The sequence below is a fragment of the Pseudopipra pipra genome, chromosome 14 (assembly GCF_036250125.1).
Source record: "Pseudopipra pipra isolate bDixPip1 chromosome 14, bDixPip1.hap1, whole genome shotgun sequence".
In the NCBI taxonomy this organism is placed as follows: domain Eukaryota; kingdom Metazoa; phylum Chordata; class Aves; order Passeriformes; family Pipridae; genus Pseudopipra; species Pseudopipra pipra.
Window position 1 is genome coordinate 12,143,603 of NC_087562.1, and position 19,183 is coordinate 12,162,785.

At 41.9% G+C, this 19,183-nt stretch overlaps 1 protein-coding gene across 3 annotated transcripts in view; it reads right to left on the reverse strand.

Annotated features, from left to right (window-relative positions):
• The window catches only part of TOX3 (TOX high mobility group box family member 3), a 123,852-nt gene that overhangs the window by 61,844 nt on the left and 42,825 nt on the right, over window positions 1-19,183 (reverse strand). The window contains exons 6-7 of one of the 3 annotated variants that reach the window (XM_064671160.1): window positions 17,896-18,073; window positions 15,655-15,847 (exon numbers count right to left, since the gene is read on the reverse strand). In XM_064671160.1, coding sequence (XP_064527230.1) covers window positions 15,655-15,847; window positions 17,896-18,073 — 371 coding nt within the window. Of the gene's footprint in view, window positions 1-10,765; window positions 11,498-15,654; window positions 15,848-17,895; window positions 18,074-19,183 lie in introns of those variants that run through there. The other 2 variants (XM_064671162.1, XM_064671161.1) reach the window with 2 other exon arrangements.

Consider the following 19,183-nt stretch of genomic DNA (forward strand, 5'->3'; position numbering starts at 1 on the left):
GCAGAAAGCAAGATGTATCCTTGATATCAGGTCTCACCCATGCAGAGAATAAATGAAATTCAGAAGATCTAAATGTTTTATTTAGTCTAAAATAACATGGATATATATTTATAGTCTTATGATTTCTAGACTTTATCCTTTCATATGCATTTAAAATACTCTATTGATGTCATGGTATTTTAATGGAGTCCTTTTTGAGTCACAGAAACACTGAGAATGAGGCATAACAACAATGTTCACCTGCAGTTAGTCATAATACGAATCAAGTTCTTTATCATCACTGTCTCTCACTTATGCCTTGTGATGGAATAACCTTAAAAACTTTTATTTAGAAATAACTCTGCATAAACACACAAATAACATGGAATATGATGCAGGTGCGCTATAATGGAACTCAGTTAATCAGCAATCCAAAAGTTACAAGCAATAGTAAGGAGCCCCATGATCTCCAAACAAGATGTATGTATCCTAATGTTTGTATTCTGTACAGGAGCAAAGTGCCTCTTCCCCACGTTTTCCAAGCAGTGGAAGCTTGTTAGAACTGGTGCAGACCAATACACATTGTTTGTGCTTTAAAAATGTGTGACTGTCCAAGAGTCACGTTTTCGATTTCACATTTATTAGTTACACATATTACAAGTGATAGCTGCCAATTTTCTTTACAAAAACCAACACAAAGCTCAAAAAAAACTCCTTTAATATGCTATCAACTGAAGAATCAGGATTCTTTTCTGGTATGTAAACTCTCCACCAGACTATTAACAGAAGGGCAAGTTCTGAGACCTTCCTTGAAAAATTGCTATTTGCTAGAGACAACAATACAGGGAGATAGGCAGCACACTCGTATGATATGTTATCGCCAGCAATATATTTGTGCTGATAGAAGTCAAAGCCAATCTTCACCATCCCTACTCAAACACATTCTAGCACAGAAGACAGAAAAAGGCTGCTATCCTATCACAAGTTGTTTGCCAACTAAATTTAGAAAAAACAGTTTGCTACTTAAGCCTATAGTTGCAGATTGAGGCAAAACAAACACGGAAGCTTATACTACCATTCTATAGCTGTTTTTTAGAAAAGAATTACAGGTAGAAGAGCAAGATTGATCTCTAAACTGTACACTGGACATACCACACATCTGTGCATGCACAACACTGAAGTGCTGTTTGTTTGCCTACTTGAGTAGGTGTTTAATGAACAGAACTATGTTTTCCTTTCATGTGATCTTTGATTAATCGCTCTGAGTCATATTTAGCCCTAGATTACACTGCCTGTCTTTCACCTCATTCACTCAGAACTGCACAGACCATGAAATTCTGTTCCAGTTGTGGGTGGCTCCAAGAATGTCAGGTTTTTGGCATGTGCTATCAGCCAGCAAGGCCAAGCCAGAGCAGGCAGCAGAGCCGAGGGGAGAGGAGGAAACCACCCAAGGAACGTGCTGACACAGAGCACGGTCCGAGGGTCCTCTCATAGCAAAGGCACCCACAAAGCTCATTCCACAAAGGGAAAATCTCAGAAGCAAGTCATCATCTCCCTAAGGCATAATGGTTGGGAGAGCATGGGGCACTGAACCACTGCACTGAAGCCACTGATGTACAGTGATGGCTGATTCAAAGAGCACTTGAAAAAGACCACGGTAGGACAACCATCAGAACTGAGAACGCACACACGGATGGCTTGTCAAATCCTTGCAACAACAGTTGCAAGAAGCCGTACAACATCCAGTGCACCTTACAAGCATCATCCAAGACCCCAGCACAGCACTATTGTGTTAAAAAAGGCTTAGATGAAGGTATGAGAACGAAACAAAGGCGGCCTTCCTTACCAGCACTTCTGCTATGTCATAACAACAGGTAGATCTCTATCATGGAAGCAGTGGTGCAAGCTACCATTTAGGAAGCCAGGCTGCCTTGTGTGACATAATATCTGATTTACCACTCCACATGCACTCCTTGGGTCTCAGCTGCACCACCACAGGAGCATGGAGATAGCTTTAAGTAGGTTTTAAAAATGTCAGAAGGACAGGACAGCAGAAGCATCTGTTAAATTCTTTCATTTAATAATATCTTGAACTTGCTAATTATTTGGCAGAGCAAAATAAATTGATACAAATTACTTCATTTTATCATTAGAAATACAGTTACTGGACACCCTCATAAAACACAAACAGAAAGTCACATAGGCATAAACATATTATTTACTCTAGTGATTGCTTTGTAGTGCAAATCTATTCTAAGCTCTTGTGTTTGCACCTGACAATGTGTTTACACCTCTGGTATGTCCAGTGTACAGTCCTGAAATCAGTCTTGTTTTTACTTACAATTCTGCTGTGTAAAAAGAGCAAAGAATGCATTGTAAAATTCTGTTTACTTTGCCACATGTATAGAGTAGGCTTTTTTAAAATCTAAGGTTAATGTATTTCAAACTGTATCAAGCAAAACAACAGGAGAATCATGTTGGGCTGTGGCAGGAAATCATAACTACCAAGTTTTTTCCTGCAACAGATAAATAGCATGGTATCCCCATATTTACATCATCATCATTTCATCCACACGCTTACCAAGAACCCACAAAAGTAACAGCATTAACCTACTAGAGCAAATAAGATGATTATTTTTCCAGGCCTAATAAAATTCTTCTTTATTTAAAGAAAGCAAATAGAGGACTGCTAATCCCCTATCAGGTAAACAGTATACTGATAAAAGTACAGTTTAACAAAAGCACTTTTATTAATAAGAAAGTAATACTGAACTACAGTATCCTAAACCATTCAAAAGTCAACTATTTGTATAAGCCATACAACTATAAAGACAGTAGCATAAAAAGAACAGCAAATGAATATGATCTGCTCTGGAAATAAGCTACTTCAACATTCAGCAATTGATTCCTGTGTGGTTTTAACACCATTTTTCATATCAAAATTAGACAGTTAATCAATATTGAGGTGCTTGAATATGTCCTGAACCTACAAACCTTTATATAATTCAGTGACTTTGAATACAGAAGTTGTCCCATTGGGAATAGAAAGGATGATTCATAAAGCTCAGGTTGTTTCCATGCATGGATTCCTTGCAAAAAAACAAAAACAAAAACAAAAACAAAAAACAAAAAACAAAACCCAACCAATAAACAACAATAAAACCACACCACAAAACAAACCAAAAAAACCCTACTTTATTACTTTGGATGTATAAAGCTATTTAGACTTTAGGTCTCTATCTAGATAATTTTTCTCATATTAACTGCTTACAGAATTACAGGATAAACTATATCCATTTGAAGTGTCAAACACAGCAGAGTTTCTCTTGAAAAAATTTCATAAGGAAAGCAAAAGGAGAGATGAAGACACCTTGCCTCAAGTGACCAAAACCATATGCATATAGACTACATTTTCCACAAAAGCTACCATACTAGTAATGTTATGCCTTTTCAGCCTTTTGTTAGGTTGCCCAGCTGATCAGAACTCTTCAGAATATTCAATGTAAAGAAAGAAAATCCAAACGTAAATGTGTCTGTCCAAGAAATATTCTGTGTTAACATAACAATTTTACAGAACCATCAGTATGTACTTGGTAAAGCAGATGAGGAAAGCCAGGAGATACCCATGCTGTGCCTCTGCAGCTCTCACGTCAGCCAGCAGCTAAGACCTCTGGTCCCTTATTTCAGAGGTTGTCAGCCCAAATCCTGGCATTTCATCCCAACACACACTTTATTTTTAACTTCACTATGTCACAATCCACTCTCTTTCATATTAGTTTTAGCCCTCACAAGTCTTTGGCCAGGAATGATAATACATGGCTGCAGTGACCCAGACAGTAAGAAGGGCTATGAAAGCAAAAATAAAACATGGCATTGATAACAATTTCTGCCATGAAATGCCAAGGGCAGGCCTGATCTAATGCCCATGTAAGTAAATGAAAGATGCCCACACTGAAAGAGTCTCCTATGAGCATAAACGAGGCTGAAATACAAGGGTCCAGGGAAAAAAAATAAAAAAGAAAAAATAGTAGATGTCTATTGATGATTTTTTTCTAAAAAAAGCTTAAAGGGACATTAAAGGATACTTTCAACTTGCAATTTTTGAGAATGGACTGCTTTTCTTTTCCCTCTTGCTTTTCAACAAAACATGAGCTGCTGGGCAAACCGGTCATGCAGGAGTAAACAGCGAACACTGACACCAAGAGCTGGCAAATGAACTATACAAACTGAAAACTAGATGAACTCTTTAAAACTTTTCTCATTTTCAATTATAAATTAATATTGTCTAGCTTTAGTAGCACACCTTTCTCCAACAGAGTTCAGTCGGTAGCACTGGTCAATCATACTTCCAGCACTCCAATCATAAGACTCAGTTATTTTTAATGTGATGAAAACAGTATTTTCAGCTAATCTGCCCATTACTATGAAGTGTCTGAAGAAGTTCATGAAAACATCTGTTCAGCTATTCAAGGTACCTGAGCAGAAACAGCTGTGTAATAGTCTCCCTTTTTGGTTTTGGTAGTTAAGCAGCCCTGTAATGCCTGCGTTTTTCAATATATTGTTTCAGGTATAAACAGAATTTGGACTGTTTTGACATGTGCTAACATGCAGTGGAAAAAATATGAAATAGAAATCTTGTTACAAAAAATAAATAATGAATACGTGGCAGCAAGCATGATCCCATCAAAGTCTTCATCTGAACAGAGCACAGAGGCAAAGACCAGAAGGCTCTTGTGTGACATTGTTATCTAAAGTCCTGATTAGATTTTCACCTCAGAGTTCTCAATTTTGGTAGCAATCATCGCAAAGATACTATGGTGACTGGCACTCTATAAATACATCACAGACAGGTACCAGTACAGAAGATGACGATCAGATAAGAGTTTGAAGCATTTGAAAATTCAACCCTGCCATTAGGTCTGTATAACAGTACTCAATTTTACGGCGGTGGAAATGTGATTACAGATAAAAAGGTAGGATTAGTGCTGTACAAATTCTGCTCCTCTTAAATTAGATTATCATCATTCAGCAGCATTACTTAGGTTTTTTAGGGAGTGTCAGAATTCAACAAATACATAGGCATGTATTAACTGTAAATTTAATAAAAGCTGCAGCGCAAACCACAGGTCACAGATTGACTGGCCTTGCTTTGTCAGACACTGCACAAAACTGCAACAAATGAGTCACACAACTGACAGCCGATGCAAGCCACCCTCATCTCGAGTATCTGCCAAAGAACAGAAGCTGTTATTTCCCATGTTTCTATTTTAGATTTTATTAGAAAATCCTGATAATTCCTTATCAGGTTCGGCTGGATTCGATACCTCTGCGTGAAACACAACATTTGATGCAGGTGATATTGCAGGAATGAGGCTCTTGACAACCCAGTGGATTTAGTCAATATTTCCTCACTCCAGAGCCAAACATCCATGGCCATGGCATGCACACATCAGAGTTGTAATTGCTAAAAAATATCATTATTTTAAAAAACACACACACTAGTCATTTCCACACATACCTTAAGTACTCCAAATATCTCTAAGCATTAAACTCTTCGTATATTACTGTACATTATTACAATCATCTTACTAAAGCCCATTGTAAAGAAAATATCTAAAAAATATTTTAAACATCCACTTCTACTAAGTATATTCCATATACAAGCAACTCCCTATGTCTTGATAACAAATGGTACATTCTGTAGAGGAGCTGCACAAAATTTTACACTGCACAATCCAATCAGTATCATCACAGGTGCTCATTCGGAGCAGCACAGGTTCTTGCACAGTTGCTGTCTTTGGCATACAGGGGTTTCCTTTCACAGCCTGCTCTTCAGCTACATCATAAAACCTCTGGGGTGACTGCTCCTGAAAAACAGTCTAATGCAAGGTGGGGTGATGATAGAAACTATAATTTGCATTCTGGTGGACATACTCATATGATCATTGCACTTCCTCTTCCAAGGACTAGGAATCATATATCCAACACTTTTAGTTCTGGATTAGACAGCCAAATATTTTGGGATCTATTTTGCTCCCTAGCAGTAGTTGCCTGCATAGTCCTGAGGTTTTGAGATACTTGAGGCAGGGGGCAGCTGCTCTGGGAAAACAGCAGTTCAGCACACTACTGTGCTGAAGATCAGTAGAAAATACTGAAGATAAAATGCCATTTACTGAGTTGATACTGCAGCAGGAATTTCCAAATCCCTCACCTAAACTGTCTCCAGCAAGACCTATACTTGTGTCTCTGCTATGCATCTCTACTTTAGGGGAGCTCCTTGGTGCTTTCTACACTCTCCCATCACCTGAGGCCACCTTTGTCAGGGTCAGGCTGTAGGTACATGTATGACCACAGCACACAACAGCCTCCAGTCACCAGAGACCACCCCATCTGCACCAGAGCAGAGCCCAGATGTAAATGAGCATATTTGCAGGGCAGATGATGAGTGAGCATGGAGCTTTCTATCTTAACAGCATACATGAACCCATTGTCTCTCACCATCTGCTATAGGAGAGGAAAACCTATGCATATATAGGCACACTAAATTTGCAAGAGTGATTTTCAATCGTTTGCATAACTGTAATCCATTTTTTCCTAACAACACACACTAATAGGAATGACTTAGAGCCCCAGTTTAGCATACCACTAAACTACTGCTGTCTTTGCTTTACCTCTGGAAGAACAAGATAAACTTCCCAAGCTTCCTTTGTAAAATGAAAAATATTTCAGCCAAAAACATCAAGCTCTGACATTCTCATACGTATGCAAGTGCCTAAATTAAGGTATGTATGTTTGAAATTTGTATCCTTCAAGGACAATCTGTGCAGGAGAGATAAACATTATAAAATGTAGACAGTTAAATAATGAAGTAAGGATTCTGGAATTTAATATAATGATAACTCAAGCACTGAGCTGTATGTGTTTAGGTTTTGGAGTTTTCTTTTCCCTTTTTTTGAACTGCATTATAAGAATTACAGTTCCTTTAACAAAAAAAAATGTATGTGCTAGGATGAATAGTAGTTCCCTAAATATTTTTAGTACAAGACATGTAATTTACTCAATAAGTGAAAAAGTTTGTTTAGAAAAAGCTACTCAACTGTAGTGAATGTCCAAAATCATTCTCCATCTGCAGAACCATAAAAGGGCTCAAAACAGAAGCAGAATGTTTTACAACAGCTGGTCTCTTTCAACTTTCTGAAATTTTTATAGCTGCTTTTTGGTGATTTTTTTTTAGCATACCGCAGCAGGATTCTTCTAGAAACAAGCAGCCCATGATTTCACTTGTGCAATTCCACGAAGCAGAGGTGGATCACTGTGATCCCGAACCACCACCGGCCAGACACATGCAGGGTCAAGTTGTGCACTCTCACACCAGGACTGAAAACTTATCAAATATGGCCCTGATCCAGCAAAGCACTTAAGCACATGCTTTACTTTAAACATGTAAGTAATCCTATTAGAGTAAATGAGATTCAGCATAAACCACTGGACTGAATCTCAGAATACCTTGGTTGTGGCCCTGATTATGTCAGTGACCGACTGTGTAACCTTGGACAAATCACTGCACTTCTGTGTCTTTATTTCCTCTTTTGCCCTCTACACATGTACACCATGCTGCAAACCATCTCAACAAAAATAATGCCAATGAATCTTCTAGAAACTGCTGTAGTACAAACGATAGCAGGGATACTTATGTACATCACCCTGTTTTCAGTTGCTTGTCATATACTCAAAAGTAATGCTCCTCCCCAAAAAAACACAAAGTGAGATCCCTTATCCTTAGGTCTCCTTATCCAGTACTGACAACTGATTTCAAAAGCACAACACTGCTCTTAAGCAACAGTGGGGATGGAATACAACCGAAGGTTACCTGCAGGTCGGGGCCAGGACAGCTCCTGGGCCTGTTCCAAGCCCAGGACTCAGGCTGCAGTTCCTCTCCCACCACTGACCCTTGCTTACTGGGCACCCTGAGATCCCAAGTCCTGCCTGGGGATTCACAGGTCAGTCTGCCACATTCCTGCTGGTGCTGTACCTACTGAAGGAAAAAAACCCGTACAGTCCTGGTAAATTCTGTTTAAAGCATGCAGGTGGAAGGCAGCATTGTCTCACAATCCATTTGCACTAAAAGGCTTTATGTTTGATATTTTTAGACACCATGATACAAGATAAAATCTTCCACACGTAAGCCATATGCCATCAACTCCATGTCTTAATGATCCTGAGAATATTTTCACATAAATAATTCTGCTTTTGCACCTATACACAAGCACATAGTGTTTACTCTTGCCATCACAGTGCTTCCCGGCAGTTGTCACTGGCAATGTCACTGTCACAAGGAGAATATGGATTCAGCTCCTAACAATGAAGCAGGCACGGATGAGTGGGCAGGATACTCAAATGAGTTTCAGAAAGACTTGAGGTGAAATACTGTCCCTAGTGAAATCAATAACAGTTCTCCCATTTACTTCAGCAGAGTAAATATTTCAGCTCTTTTTTTTCTGTGCCTTCTGGTCATCTCAGTGCCTAACACAGCAATCATTTATTTTCCTTAGGAACACAGGGAAAAGGACAGAATACAAGAAAAGCAAGACAGGGAGGCAAGATTTCAAAATTAATATACTCTTCTTATCACAGTAATTAAAAAAACCCAAAACTTACAATGATTCCTTTGGTTACAGATTATAAACAAGGCAGAAAATCAGATTGGATTAACAGAGTTAAGACCATCCTTTCTAGGAACTCATTCATGAACTCCTTCTCTGTCCTTGGAACACCTGTGTACCATGTTGTTGTTTTCCCAGCTGAGCCAGTGAAGAGCTCACAGCAATAGCAACACAATTTCGTGTGTTGTCAGTCTGCTCAGGATTAGGCCTTTTGCATACAAAGATATCTATTATAAGACACAAGCATCATGAGCTGCCCTCTGTTAACTGAAATATTTTCTGCTGCAGACTGGAAGCCTGGCCTGCAAGATACTTGCCAAAATTATGTTCAGGAGTACAGCAACTGAGATGTGTTTCTGTGCAGGTCAAAAGTTAGTTACTCTTGACTTTTCCTGAATGCATGCTCTGTCCTCATCGTACGACGAAGGGAAATACAGTCAAAAGGTTATATATAACTGTGCACTTGCAGCAAGTTCAAGGCCACAATAAACTACTGGTTTTCAGAAGATATTAAAAATTTTGGACGTAAGAAATACATAAAAAAGAAGGCATACAGTAACCTGCACCTGAAAAAAACGCAAACCAAGAAAGTCACTGAACAAGTGAAATTTACAGTAAACACGCTGCTTGCCGGTAAGTGCTGCAAGTTCCCAAAATTAGCCGGCGTATCAGACAACAGCGGGCATTTACAATGCATTTGAGATCTCTCGGAGTCCTTAGCAGCGCTCAGAGTTGGGGCTGACATTTCATCTTTAATTCACGCTCCCGTCCCTTCCCCGATCCCGGACTAACAAAGCCGCGCTCCCGGAGCCCCGCGCAGGGCGCATGCGCGAGGCCGGGCCGTGCATCGCCACTCACGGCGGGGATGGACAAGGGGCGGCCACCGAACCCCTGCCAAAACTTCAGCATCCACCCGCCGGGATGGACACGGGCGACAGAACAGTCCACCCGCAACACCTACTCACAAGCAATCTCTCTAGGAGAAAGTTGTCTCCAGCTACTGTTTGAACCCACATTACTTCTCTCTCTGAAAGTGATCTTTGTATTTCGGCAAACTTTATTCGTTTGGAAAGGATTCTTTAAAAAAAACCCAGGGTTTAACATCAGCTTAGACTTCGCCCAGCACCCTTCTCTTCCCCAGCATCTCACGCAGTGCCTCACAAAAGGCCCCAGAGGTTGGACAAACATAGCACCAGGAAAAACACAGTGTGAAAGGGATCTTTATGTGCATGTGTGAGGGCCCAGTGCTAATAGCTCAATGTGCTATTGACACATCACAGTGCAAACAGCTAAGTCTTTTTCAAAATAGCATGAGTCACAGTGTCATTCTTAACTTTGCCTTTCGCAGATTTCAGTAATTTGTGAAACAAATCATCCCCGTATTATTAAAACATATTTCTGTAAACGAACGTAGACACTGGGAAATGACTATTGCTTCTGACTGTAACGTTCACTCCAAACGCTGCACATGCCGCAGAGAAGGTGCGAATAGACAGAAGGGGTACTGCAACTTCTCTGACAACCCTCGCCAAACCAGAGCGTTAGTTACCTTCCCGTGCCAGCAGCTGATGTACTTTTAGATAATACTCCCGTTTGTATAATCCTCTAGTTAGAAGCTGGCCGTAACGGAGCCGGAATGAGCCGAAAGAACAGAGCAGATGAAGGCTCCTTTCCCTGCTCGCAGGGCCGCCCGAGCCCCACCGGGCTGTGCCCGACGCGCCGGGGAAAGTTCGGCAAGTCCCAACCCCACCGCGAACGCTGCGCGCTCCGGACCCTTTGTTCCCGGGCCACGGGGAGCAGGATCGGCTCCCCGAGCTCCTCCCGGCTCTGCCTGCGGTCCGCACCCATCGGAACTGCCCGAGCACCGGCCCGAGGGCGGGTCCCGGGGGGCGAGCCCCGCCGGGGCCGCGGCAGGAGGAGGCGCTCGGCCCCGAGCTTCGGCCCCGCCGACCGCAACTTTCCGTGCCCGGGTGTCCCCCGGGCCCGCGGAGAGCGGCACCCAGCCCGGGCTCCGGGCATCCCCCAGCCCCGAGCCTCCCCCCCCCGACGGAGCACGCACTCCGGCTCCCGGGGAATCGGCCCGGGCAGCAGTACTAAGAATTAACACCCGCGGGAATAATCACCTTGTTGTAGTTGTAGTAACCCAAACACTGGGCAAAGTCCAGGTTGGAGGGGTCTCCGGGGAGCGCGCTGCCCGCCGTAGCCGGGTAAAATCTTACATCCATGCTGGAGATTTGGTCCAAGAAGTGCACTTGGAGAGATCGCCGGGAGGTTTAATAGATCCACCTTCAAGTGCCTTCCCCGGGGCAGGGGCACTGGCAAACCGCCGAGGGAGCGGAGCTGCGGGGCGCCGAGCCCGCCCGAGAGCGGGGACGAGCGAGGGCCGGGGGGCGGCGGGGACAGCGGGGGAAAGAGGCGGCGGAAAAGTGCAGGTAAACAAGGAGGAGAAGAGAGAAGGATGAGAGGAGAGGTGGGCGGCGGACCCCAGGTGGGTGCCCGTCCACCTCGGAGGGAGGAGGGGAGGGGAAGGAAGGAGGGAGGGCAGGGGAGCGGGAAGGAGGGAGGGAGGGAGGGCTGTTGTTTTTTAAAAGCTCAGTGCCAAGCCACGGGCTTTGCCTCCGCATTCAGGAGCAGCTGCTGTACACAAAGGAGCCACGCGCCCGGCGCGGACGGACGGACGGACGGACGGACCGGCCGCCGCTGCCCGCCCGACAAAGGCGGGGGGGACCGTCCCCGCCGCGGGGCCGGGGGAGCGGGACACGGCGGGGCCGCCCCGGGCTGCCGGGGAGGGGGGCGGCTACCCCGGACTTGGTGCAACAGGGGCTGCGCTGGCCGGGCCGGGCTGCGGGGCGAAGTGCCGAGCGACCGGCGCCGCGCTGGCAGCGCTCCCCGGGAGGAGCGGCCGGGCCCGCGCCCCTCCCCGCCCCGCCGCGCCCCTCCCGCCGCCCGCCCGCCGCCCCCCCCGCCCGGTGCGGGGCCGGAGCGGGGACGGGAGCGGCAGCTGCCTTTCCCATGGCTGTCCTCGCTCCTCGAAGGTTCCAGGTGAGTAACTTTCACCGCTTCCACCAGTTTTCTGCCTTTTTTTTTTTTTTTTTTTGGTAATGCACTTTATCGATTGACACCGCTGCCTTGCTGCGTCAGGTTGGTGGCAGAAGAAAGGAGATTTTTCTAGCGTACTGTCAAGAGCAGGACTTTAAACCACAGTAGCCTGCCTCACAGAAACCTCCCCGAACTCGCAAAGTCTCTGGGTGGTGAGTCAAAGCAATCTGCTAATAACCCAAATTTGTTTAGCCAGTCATAGGCACTGCCCTGCCCTATCTGCTCCTTTGCATGGATCTTTCCTGACCCGAAATCCTGCTCCAGAACTTTTGGAGGAAACACTAAAGCAGTACAAAGGCCACTTAACCTCATTACTTGTGCCCTGCAGACACGGTGCGAGGAAGAAGGATGAAAATATGCCCTTCACTCAAGGCTTCTGTGACGGGGAGAGCATCACCTTTTGGGTCTAGAACAGATTCCTGGGCAGTTATAATACAACTAAAAGTGCACCCCAGACTGAATTTACTCCATTTGGTTGCAAAATAGCAATGACAACACAAGTATACAAGGTTTAACTCTACAACAGCAGCAAGACCCTCTTGGAAGGTCTCTGCATCTCTCCGTGGCTGCCAAGGACAGACGTCCTGGTCCGATGCTCAGTCCCACTTCTGACTGATGCCTGTCTCAAGAGCTTAGTGCCCCACACTTCCTCTTTAGGTGTGATTCTGCACAGTCTAGAGACCTTGGAGCAAACTGTAAAACAGTCAATAGCTACAACATGTAAAAAGGGAACATCTTCCCAACTCCATTCCTAGAAATCTTATGTTCAATATTTATGGTTGCACAAGTAGTTCCTGGTAGCACAGGACATACCAGATCACCTTTATTCTGGATATTGATTCTGATGTATCACACTTTGAAGTGAAGATCTCCAGTATGTACTGAGAGCAGAATTAAACACAGGCACACATTTGTACTTACATGGAATATTCAGAATTTAACTCTCTAGAAAACTGGACAGAAAATGGGCAAATACCTCAATAGCAAAGATAATAGGCATATTCTGTCAAATAGCTAATCCAATTTCATATTCATTGTGTCAATCATTTTTAACCAAAGGGGGAAAAAAACCCTGCAAGATGTACTCTGTTGCTAGAAGGAAAATGGTTAAGGAACGTACAGCGCAGAGTGTTCGCACAAGCACACCCCATACCTGTGGCAAAAATTATTTATGCTCCTGAGAGAAGCAAATTGTTCAGAAAAAGACACTGGAGCTGTTTCAGAATGCAACATTGCATTAGAGCATTTCTTCAACACAGCGACAGAAAAGTGGTAGCGTACAGGCACAGCAAACACATTTCAACTGAGGTTAATAAAGTAACACCTGCTTTGTTTTATTCCTTGGGTGACAAACATTTCCATAGACCCAAGCATACATGTTGGAATAAGCAGATTCTCAGGTAGAGAAACAGATCATTGGCATCAAGTTCTGGGGTGCTCTGCTATATGAATACAGCTGTTTCCAGACTACCTATCTCTAGGTCTCTACACTTTTAATAAAAACCAAAAGCACATTCCCACTGAATCCAGAGGGAAACTGCTTCAGTAAGGAACGAACAGCAAATGATTCCAAGTTTAGGATTTGGGTCCATTGCCATACTGAGCAGCCACTGAAAGGCTACAGACCTATGTGATATATGGGCAGCACATGGCCTACTTTGGGTGCTGCACAGCTCCTTCCTGGTAGGGCAGCCCCAGCTGACCAGCCCAACTCATCTGTTCTGTCCCTCTGCTCTGGGGCCAGAAATGGGAGCCTGTGGAGCAGAGGTGGCCGGTGGGAGGCACACCAGGTGCTCCGTGGGCAGGCGGCTGCTGCCGCTGGGTTAGGAGGGTTAAGTTCAGGAGTGATGTAAATAATGATAAGTTTAAGAATTCTCATGGGATATACAGTTTCCAACACAGTTGCTTCTGAAAATAAGAGTAATACCTCTAAATATTCCATTTTGACATCACTGGCTCAGAAAGTTAATGTAAAATTGAAATGGAAAAAGTGAGAGTTGAAAAAAGTAATTATGCTCAAGTTCAGCAAAACACTTATCCCCAAAACAGAAGTTAATGAAAAGTCTTGAAATACTGTTTATACATTTTTGAAACTAAAACATGGAAATTTTATATTTCCAACAACAATAAAAATCCAGTCCCTGATTATAATCTTGCTTTGTTACCTCTGCCTAGTACCCAAAGTAAGTCCTTTGCAGTCTTTTAGGGAGACCACAGTGAAATTAATAAGTGATCTAAAATGATCTAAAGAAAAACTGAAGAGAAACTGGGATATATATGCTAATTTGTTTTTCTTTTTAAATAAAATGTGATTTTATGTGATATGATACTAGAGAAAATTTTACAAACTAGAGAATTAGGCAAGTGTGTATTTTCCTTTCTCAGTGCCTCTCTAATATAGTAACCTCTGCTAGACTTTTAATCCATACACATGACATCATACCTGTTTGTTAGTTACAATATATTTGTCTCAGGAGTACATTAGAGATGGAATACGAGCCAAAGCATTTATAACTTTCTGTACATGATGCTTGAAAGGGGTCCAACAAACTCTTCTCTCTCTTTAAGTTCCTTCAGTAAAACTCTGGCTTTGGAATTCTACTTTTAATTTTTTTTTCTTTCAGAGTAGTTGGAAGTATGAAGTATTTGCTATTTTGAGTAAATATTCCCTTCTTTTCTGCTGGTTTAATGAAAGCAAGTGGAAACCTACAGTAAGTGGAGTACTCCAGTAATTTCCCTGGTCCTGGGTAGCCTTGATTTCGAAGAAACTTTTTGAAAAGCCTTGTTCCATAAAGGTTTGAATGTATGCCTACTGGTGCCAGCAATTATGATTCAGTCAGCAACACACAAACAGTGACTCTGTTCCATCTTCAGCTATACTTTCTTCTGACTCATCATCACAATTCAATTTTAAAAGCCATTAAGAACACTCAAACTGCTTTTCTGATGTAAGAACAGAAATTGTATTGAGTGAATCAGTCATATACAAACTTGAAAGTGTGCCTGCACAAATTCTCACTGCTGCCCAGAAACCTTTCAACTTGCACAGGTAAATAGAAATGTTCCAGTCCTGACTGATTCCCACAAAAGCCTGATGAGTCTTTTTTTTTTTTTGTACCAGGACAAACTGGTACCCTTTAAAGCCTCTGCAAACTACTTTGCAAACCTTATGTCAGTCTGCCAATCCGTAACATGGAAATAGTTATCAGAGGCTCAGTAACTTTTTTTTTTGTTGTCACTATACAGAAGTCAAAGGCACTGGAAGATTTACTCTAACAAATCACAGGGTCAGGAAGGAACCTTAGAGATAAGAGCAAACACAGCAGGTCCCTAACACCCAAATGCTGAGATAGCCAGCCAAGTCTTCCACCAGCCCTGCACCTCAGCAACCCCCGTCTCTGGCCACACAGTTCCCTCCCACTGGCAAAGACAGCAAGTGTGGAAGGGGGCAGGAAAATGAGGGAGAAGGGGTGGAACAAGCCAAGGCTGGACTGGAATTCTTTGTTCCAGTTTTACAGTGCAAACTCAGCATTAAGAAGACCTGAAATTTATATCCACAGTGCAGGGTCCATGTGTGTTGCCCCAGCCCGTTCAGCAGGTTTAGGGGAAGGTGGTTGGATTTACCCTGGGCAACGAGTGGGAGTAACAACCAAATTCTCAGGAGGTTCAATAACAACTTTTACTTGCAATCTTCAGAACATTCAAATAGAATAAGGTACTTGGCAAATTTGAAAACATTCAGACAAAGTAAGTAAGGCACTTTGCAGACCTTAACTCAGCAAACTTTTAACTTATCCATACACAACAAGGCACTAGGTAGAATTCCTTGGTCTGCCTTACAAGATATTTTGCGAAGAAGAAGGTAGGAGAAGAAAGAAAGAAAAGGGGAGAGAGAGAAGTAGAAAGTCATCACCTTAGGATCCAACTTGCTCTCAGCTGCTTCCCAATCCCAGGCAGGGAGCTCAGCCTCAGCATCCCTGTCACTGTCCTTGGATCTGCTCTGGTCCTCTGAGGCCTTCCCCAGATGCCCCTGTGCTTCCATATTTCCCATGGGGCTCACCCTTTCCTCCAGTCTCCTACACCATGTCTGTTGGCTTCTGTAAGAACTGGGAGGAACAAGAGGAGATGGAGAAACAGCATCCCTGGTGTCACCTGTTAAGGAAAAGTGTCTTAGCCCTTCACCCCAGAGGACATGTGCAGGATGGAAGGGCACAAAACAAAAGGAGTTGAATACAGAAGGAGAAAATAAAGACAGCACCAACCAGGCCTGGTTTAGAAAAGAATCTAAAGGCTCCTTGAATCAATAGAGAGTCCCTTTAATTGATTGCAATGGGTTTGAATTAGACCTATATTCTACTTATCAAGTACAGCTGCTGGGAATCAATGATATTTTGACTTACCCTTCAAAGCAACAACTACACTGGTAACTTTTGGCTAAGAAAAAGTACAATTAGTAGCATATTAATTCTTTAGAGTTTGTCTTACTGAAGTCCACTTCTCATCGGATTGTAGAGTCAACTGGCATCTATAAGTGATCAGGCAGGCATGAATACCCTATATAAATGAGGCCATAAGGAAGAAACTTTTGTTCTTAACATTAAATCAGATCAAATATTCATTGATATCTACATTTCTCAGCAAGTATCTCAAGCAGAGATCAATAAACACTTATTAGTCACTGACTACGTTTCCTGCAGTAAAGGAAGACTTTTCAGCCAGCAGATCGGAGAAGCTGAATAATCAGGGGAGCTGGAGTTTAGTGCTTGTCTGCCAGATGATCATTTACCTTCTCTTTGTCTCAGTTGCTACAGCTAGAGAACTACAGATCAAAGGATTTTTTTAAAACTATTCTTATAGCCATTCCTTATAAATACAAATCACTATTTCAAAATACAAGTATGTATTGTTGCAGGGAAAAAAACCCATCACAACTGCAAGGTTTTAGTTTGTGAAAATTCTATTTCTTTCAGGCCCAAGTCAGGAAATGCATTTTGTGAAACTGGGAAAAAAGTAAAATTGTTAAACTTTTCAGACATTTACATGGGCCTGCTTTGATGTTCCTGTGGAGTGCTGAAGTCTCTTACCTTACCTGAAGTATTTTACCACCTCAAATCACATAAAATATTTCTAATGATATTCTAGCAGAAAAACAGGTGTTTGAGTTGTTTAGAGAGCAGAGACAACCACTAATACTGTTGAACTATGTTACAGCAAAAAGGTTTCTGCTGCTTTAAAGAAAGTATTCCACAATCTTCCAAAATAACCCGTGTGTAATGGACAATATAGGATTACTTTTTGGCAGAGTGAATATCCTGTTGCTATTGACTGCAGTGTTATAGTATCCTCACATACTAGTACACAGTTATTGTGAGATAAAGACCATGTTGAAAAACAAACTGACTGCAGTACTGAAAACAGAAAAGGAACTGTCCAGTAATATAAGAATTGACTTTAGGAGAACAATGACTGGAACAGTGTCGTTTCCAGATTAGCATTAAAGAATAAAATTAACTGAAACTAAGAAATTGTTGCAGCGTGTTCCTTTCTTCCACGGATGCCATTTTAAAGCAAAACAGGAAAACTTGGTTAGAGATGGCACTGTATATGTGTGTGTGTGTATATATATATATACACATAAAATTTATATCATCTGTAAATATAGGGCTGTGTGGTATGTTTCTGTTTTTCTTCTCCTCTCTCTTCACATTCATATATTTGTTGAATTTAAACTGCTGGAATTATTATAAGAGGGGCGGAAAAAAGCTACTTGCACCAAGTTTTTAAAGGGAAATTAGAAAGACAATGTCTACAGAAAGAAAAATTTGCTCACCACGAGCAATCCAAATTCTTTTAATTTCTGTGTTTAGAGGAATTTGTCCGGCAGAAACTTGCATTTTACAGTAGAACCAAGTCTAATTACTGAACGAATTATTTTAATGAAACATATCTGAAAAGTCTTAATGAGATATGGTGAAGAGTTTTTCCAGGTGAGAAGGGTTACATTTAACCCTTGTGTCTGCAACAGACCCACTCATACATGTTTTTCTGTTTTAATTTCCTCCAATGTTCTAGTAGGTACTGAAACATACACATACAGCTCTATGACCTCTGATGTATTAAGGTGCACAAATTGCACTATAAAGCACACACTCACCCTTGAGAGCTCTGTGGTACCCTGGGGAGAAGTGGAGCAGTGCCCTGGCTGTCCCTGGGAGCTGGGAAGGGGGTTGTGTACACTCTCAGTGACCACAGTGCACATCCTTTGTTGGTGGCTGTGGAAGGGATGGGCTCATGGTCATCTCTTGGAAGCCAATGAAGGACTTGATGAGACACTGCCAAGATATAAGGTAAAAAGCTATAGTTTGACAGTCATGTCTTAAAAACAGAAGTCATTATTTAAAAATGCTGCTATCATCATGTCCCTTTCAAATGTTACAGTGAGTTACCATGATATTAATGTCACACCTTCTACTAGCACTTGTTATTACATAAAATAGTGATCAGTTCTAGAGCATACAAAGATATAAACAAAATTTGATAAGGCTGTAGGCATACAGCTTTATTTGGATAGATCAGATCCATGCAATAACTGGGAATAGTCTTCCAAAGGACCCATTAGTTATCCTTTAGGTCTCCTAATTAATGATGTAGTCTTCTGAGAGCATATTAATAACACTGGTATTAATAGCAGCATAATTCTAGCTGAGGATTAAAAAAATTGAAGCACTATTTTATAAGGAGTTGTACAATCAAGTTTGGGACTTAGTAATAGACACATACATAAACTTATCAGATTAAAAATTAAGAAACAGATTTCTGAAAGCGTAATTAGTACTGCAATAACTTCTCCAAACAAACTGCTATACTTTCATTCAGGACTTATGTTGTTATGAGCTTTTTTTTTTCTTCTGATGCCTCAATGGGCCACATTTTCAACATTGAAAAGCTGAAGACAGATTCCAGTTCTCTAGACAATTTCCTCAAGCTCATGAACAGTATGTGCCAAGCTGTTCTTAAAGAATCAGTCCTCATTTCCATGAATGGCTAATATTTAATAAAACATCTGATCACAAAACCAAATCTAAAAAAAAAAAAATCAGTAGTAAAATAACACTCTGACTTGCTACTAAATGCAATGTTCTTTGATATAAGTCTATTTCAACTTCATTTATTCCAGGGTTCTACAGCAGTCAAAATAATCAATGCAGAATTTTCCATGTGATTTACACATTGCTTTTTAAAATGAATTCTCTGAAACAAAAAATGCTTTTTTCTGCTGCCTGGCTTGTTTTCTAAAACATATTCTCTTTCTTTTAAAGTGAGAGAACGACCTCTGCTTCAGGAACAATTTTCTGAGACAGAGTGTTTATCAAATGGCTTCTCTGCTTTCATGAAAACAATTTATTTTCACTGAACTCCTCAAGATAAGCATTGAAGTCAGG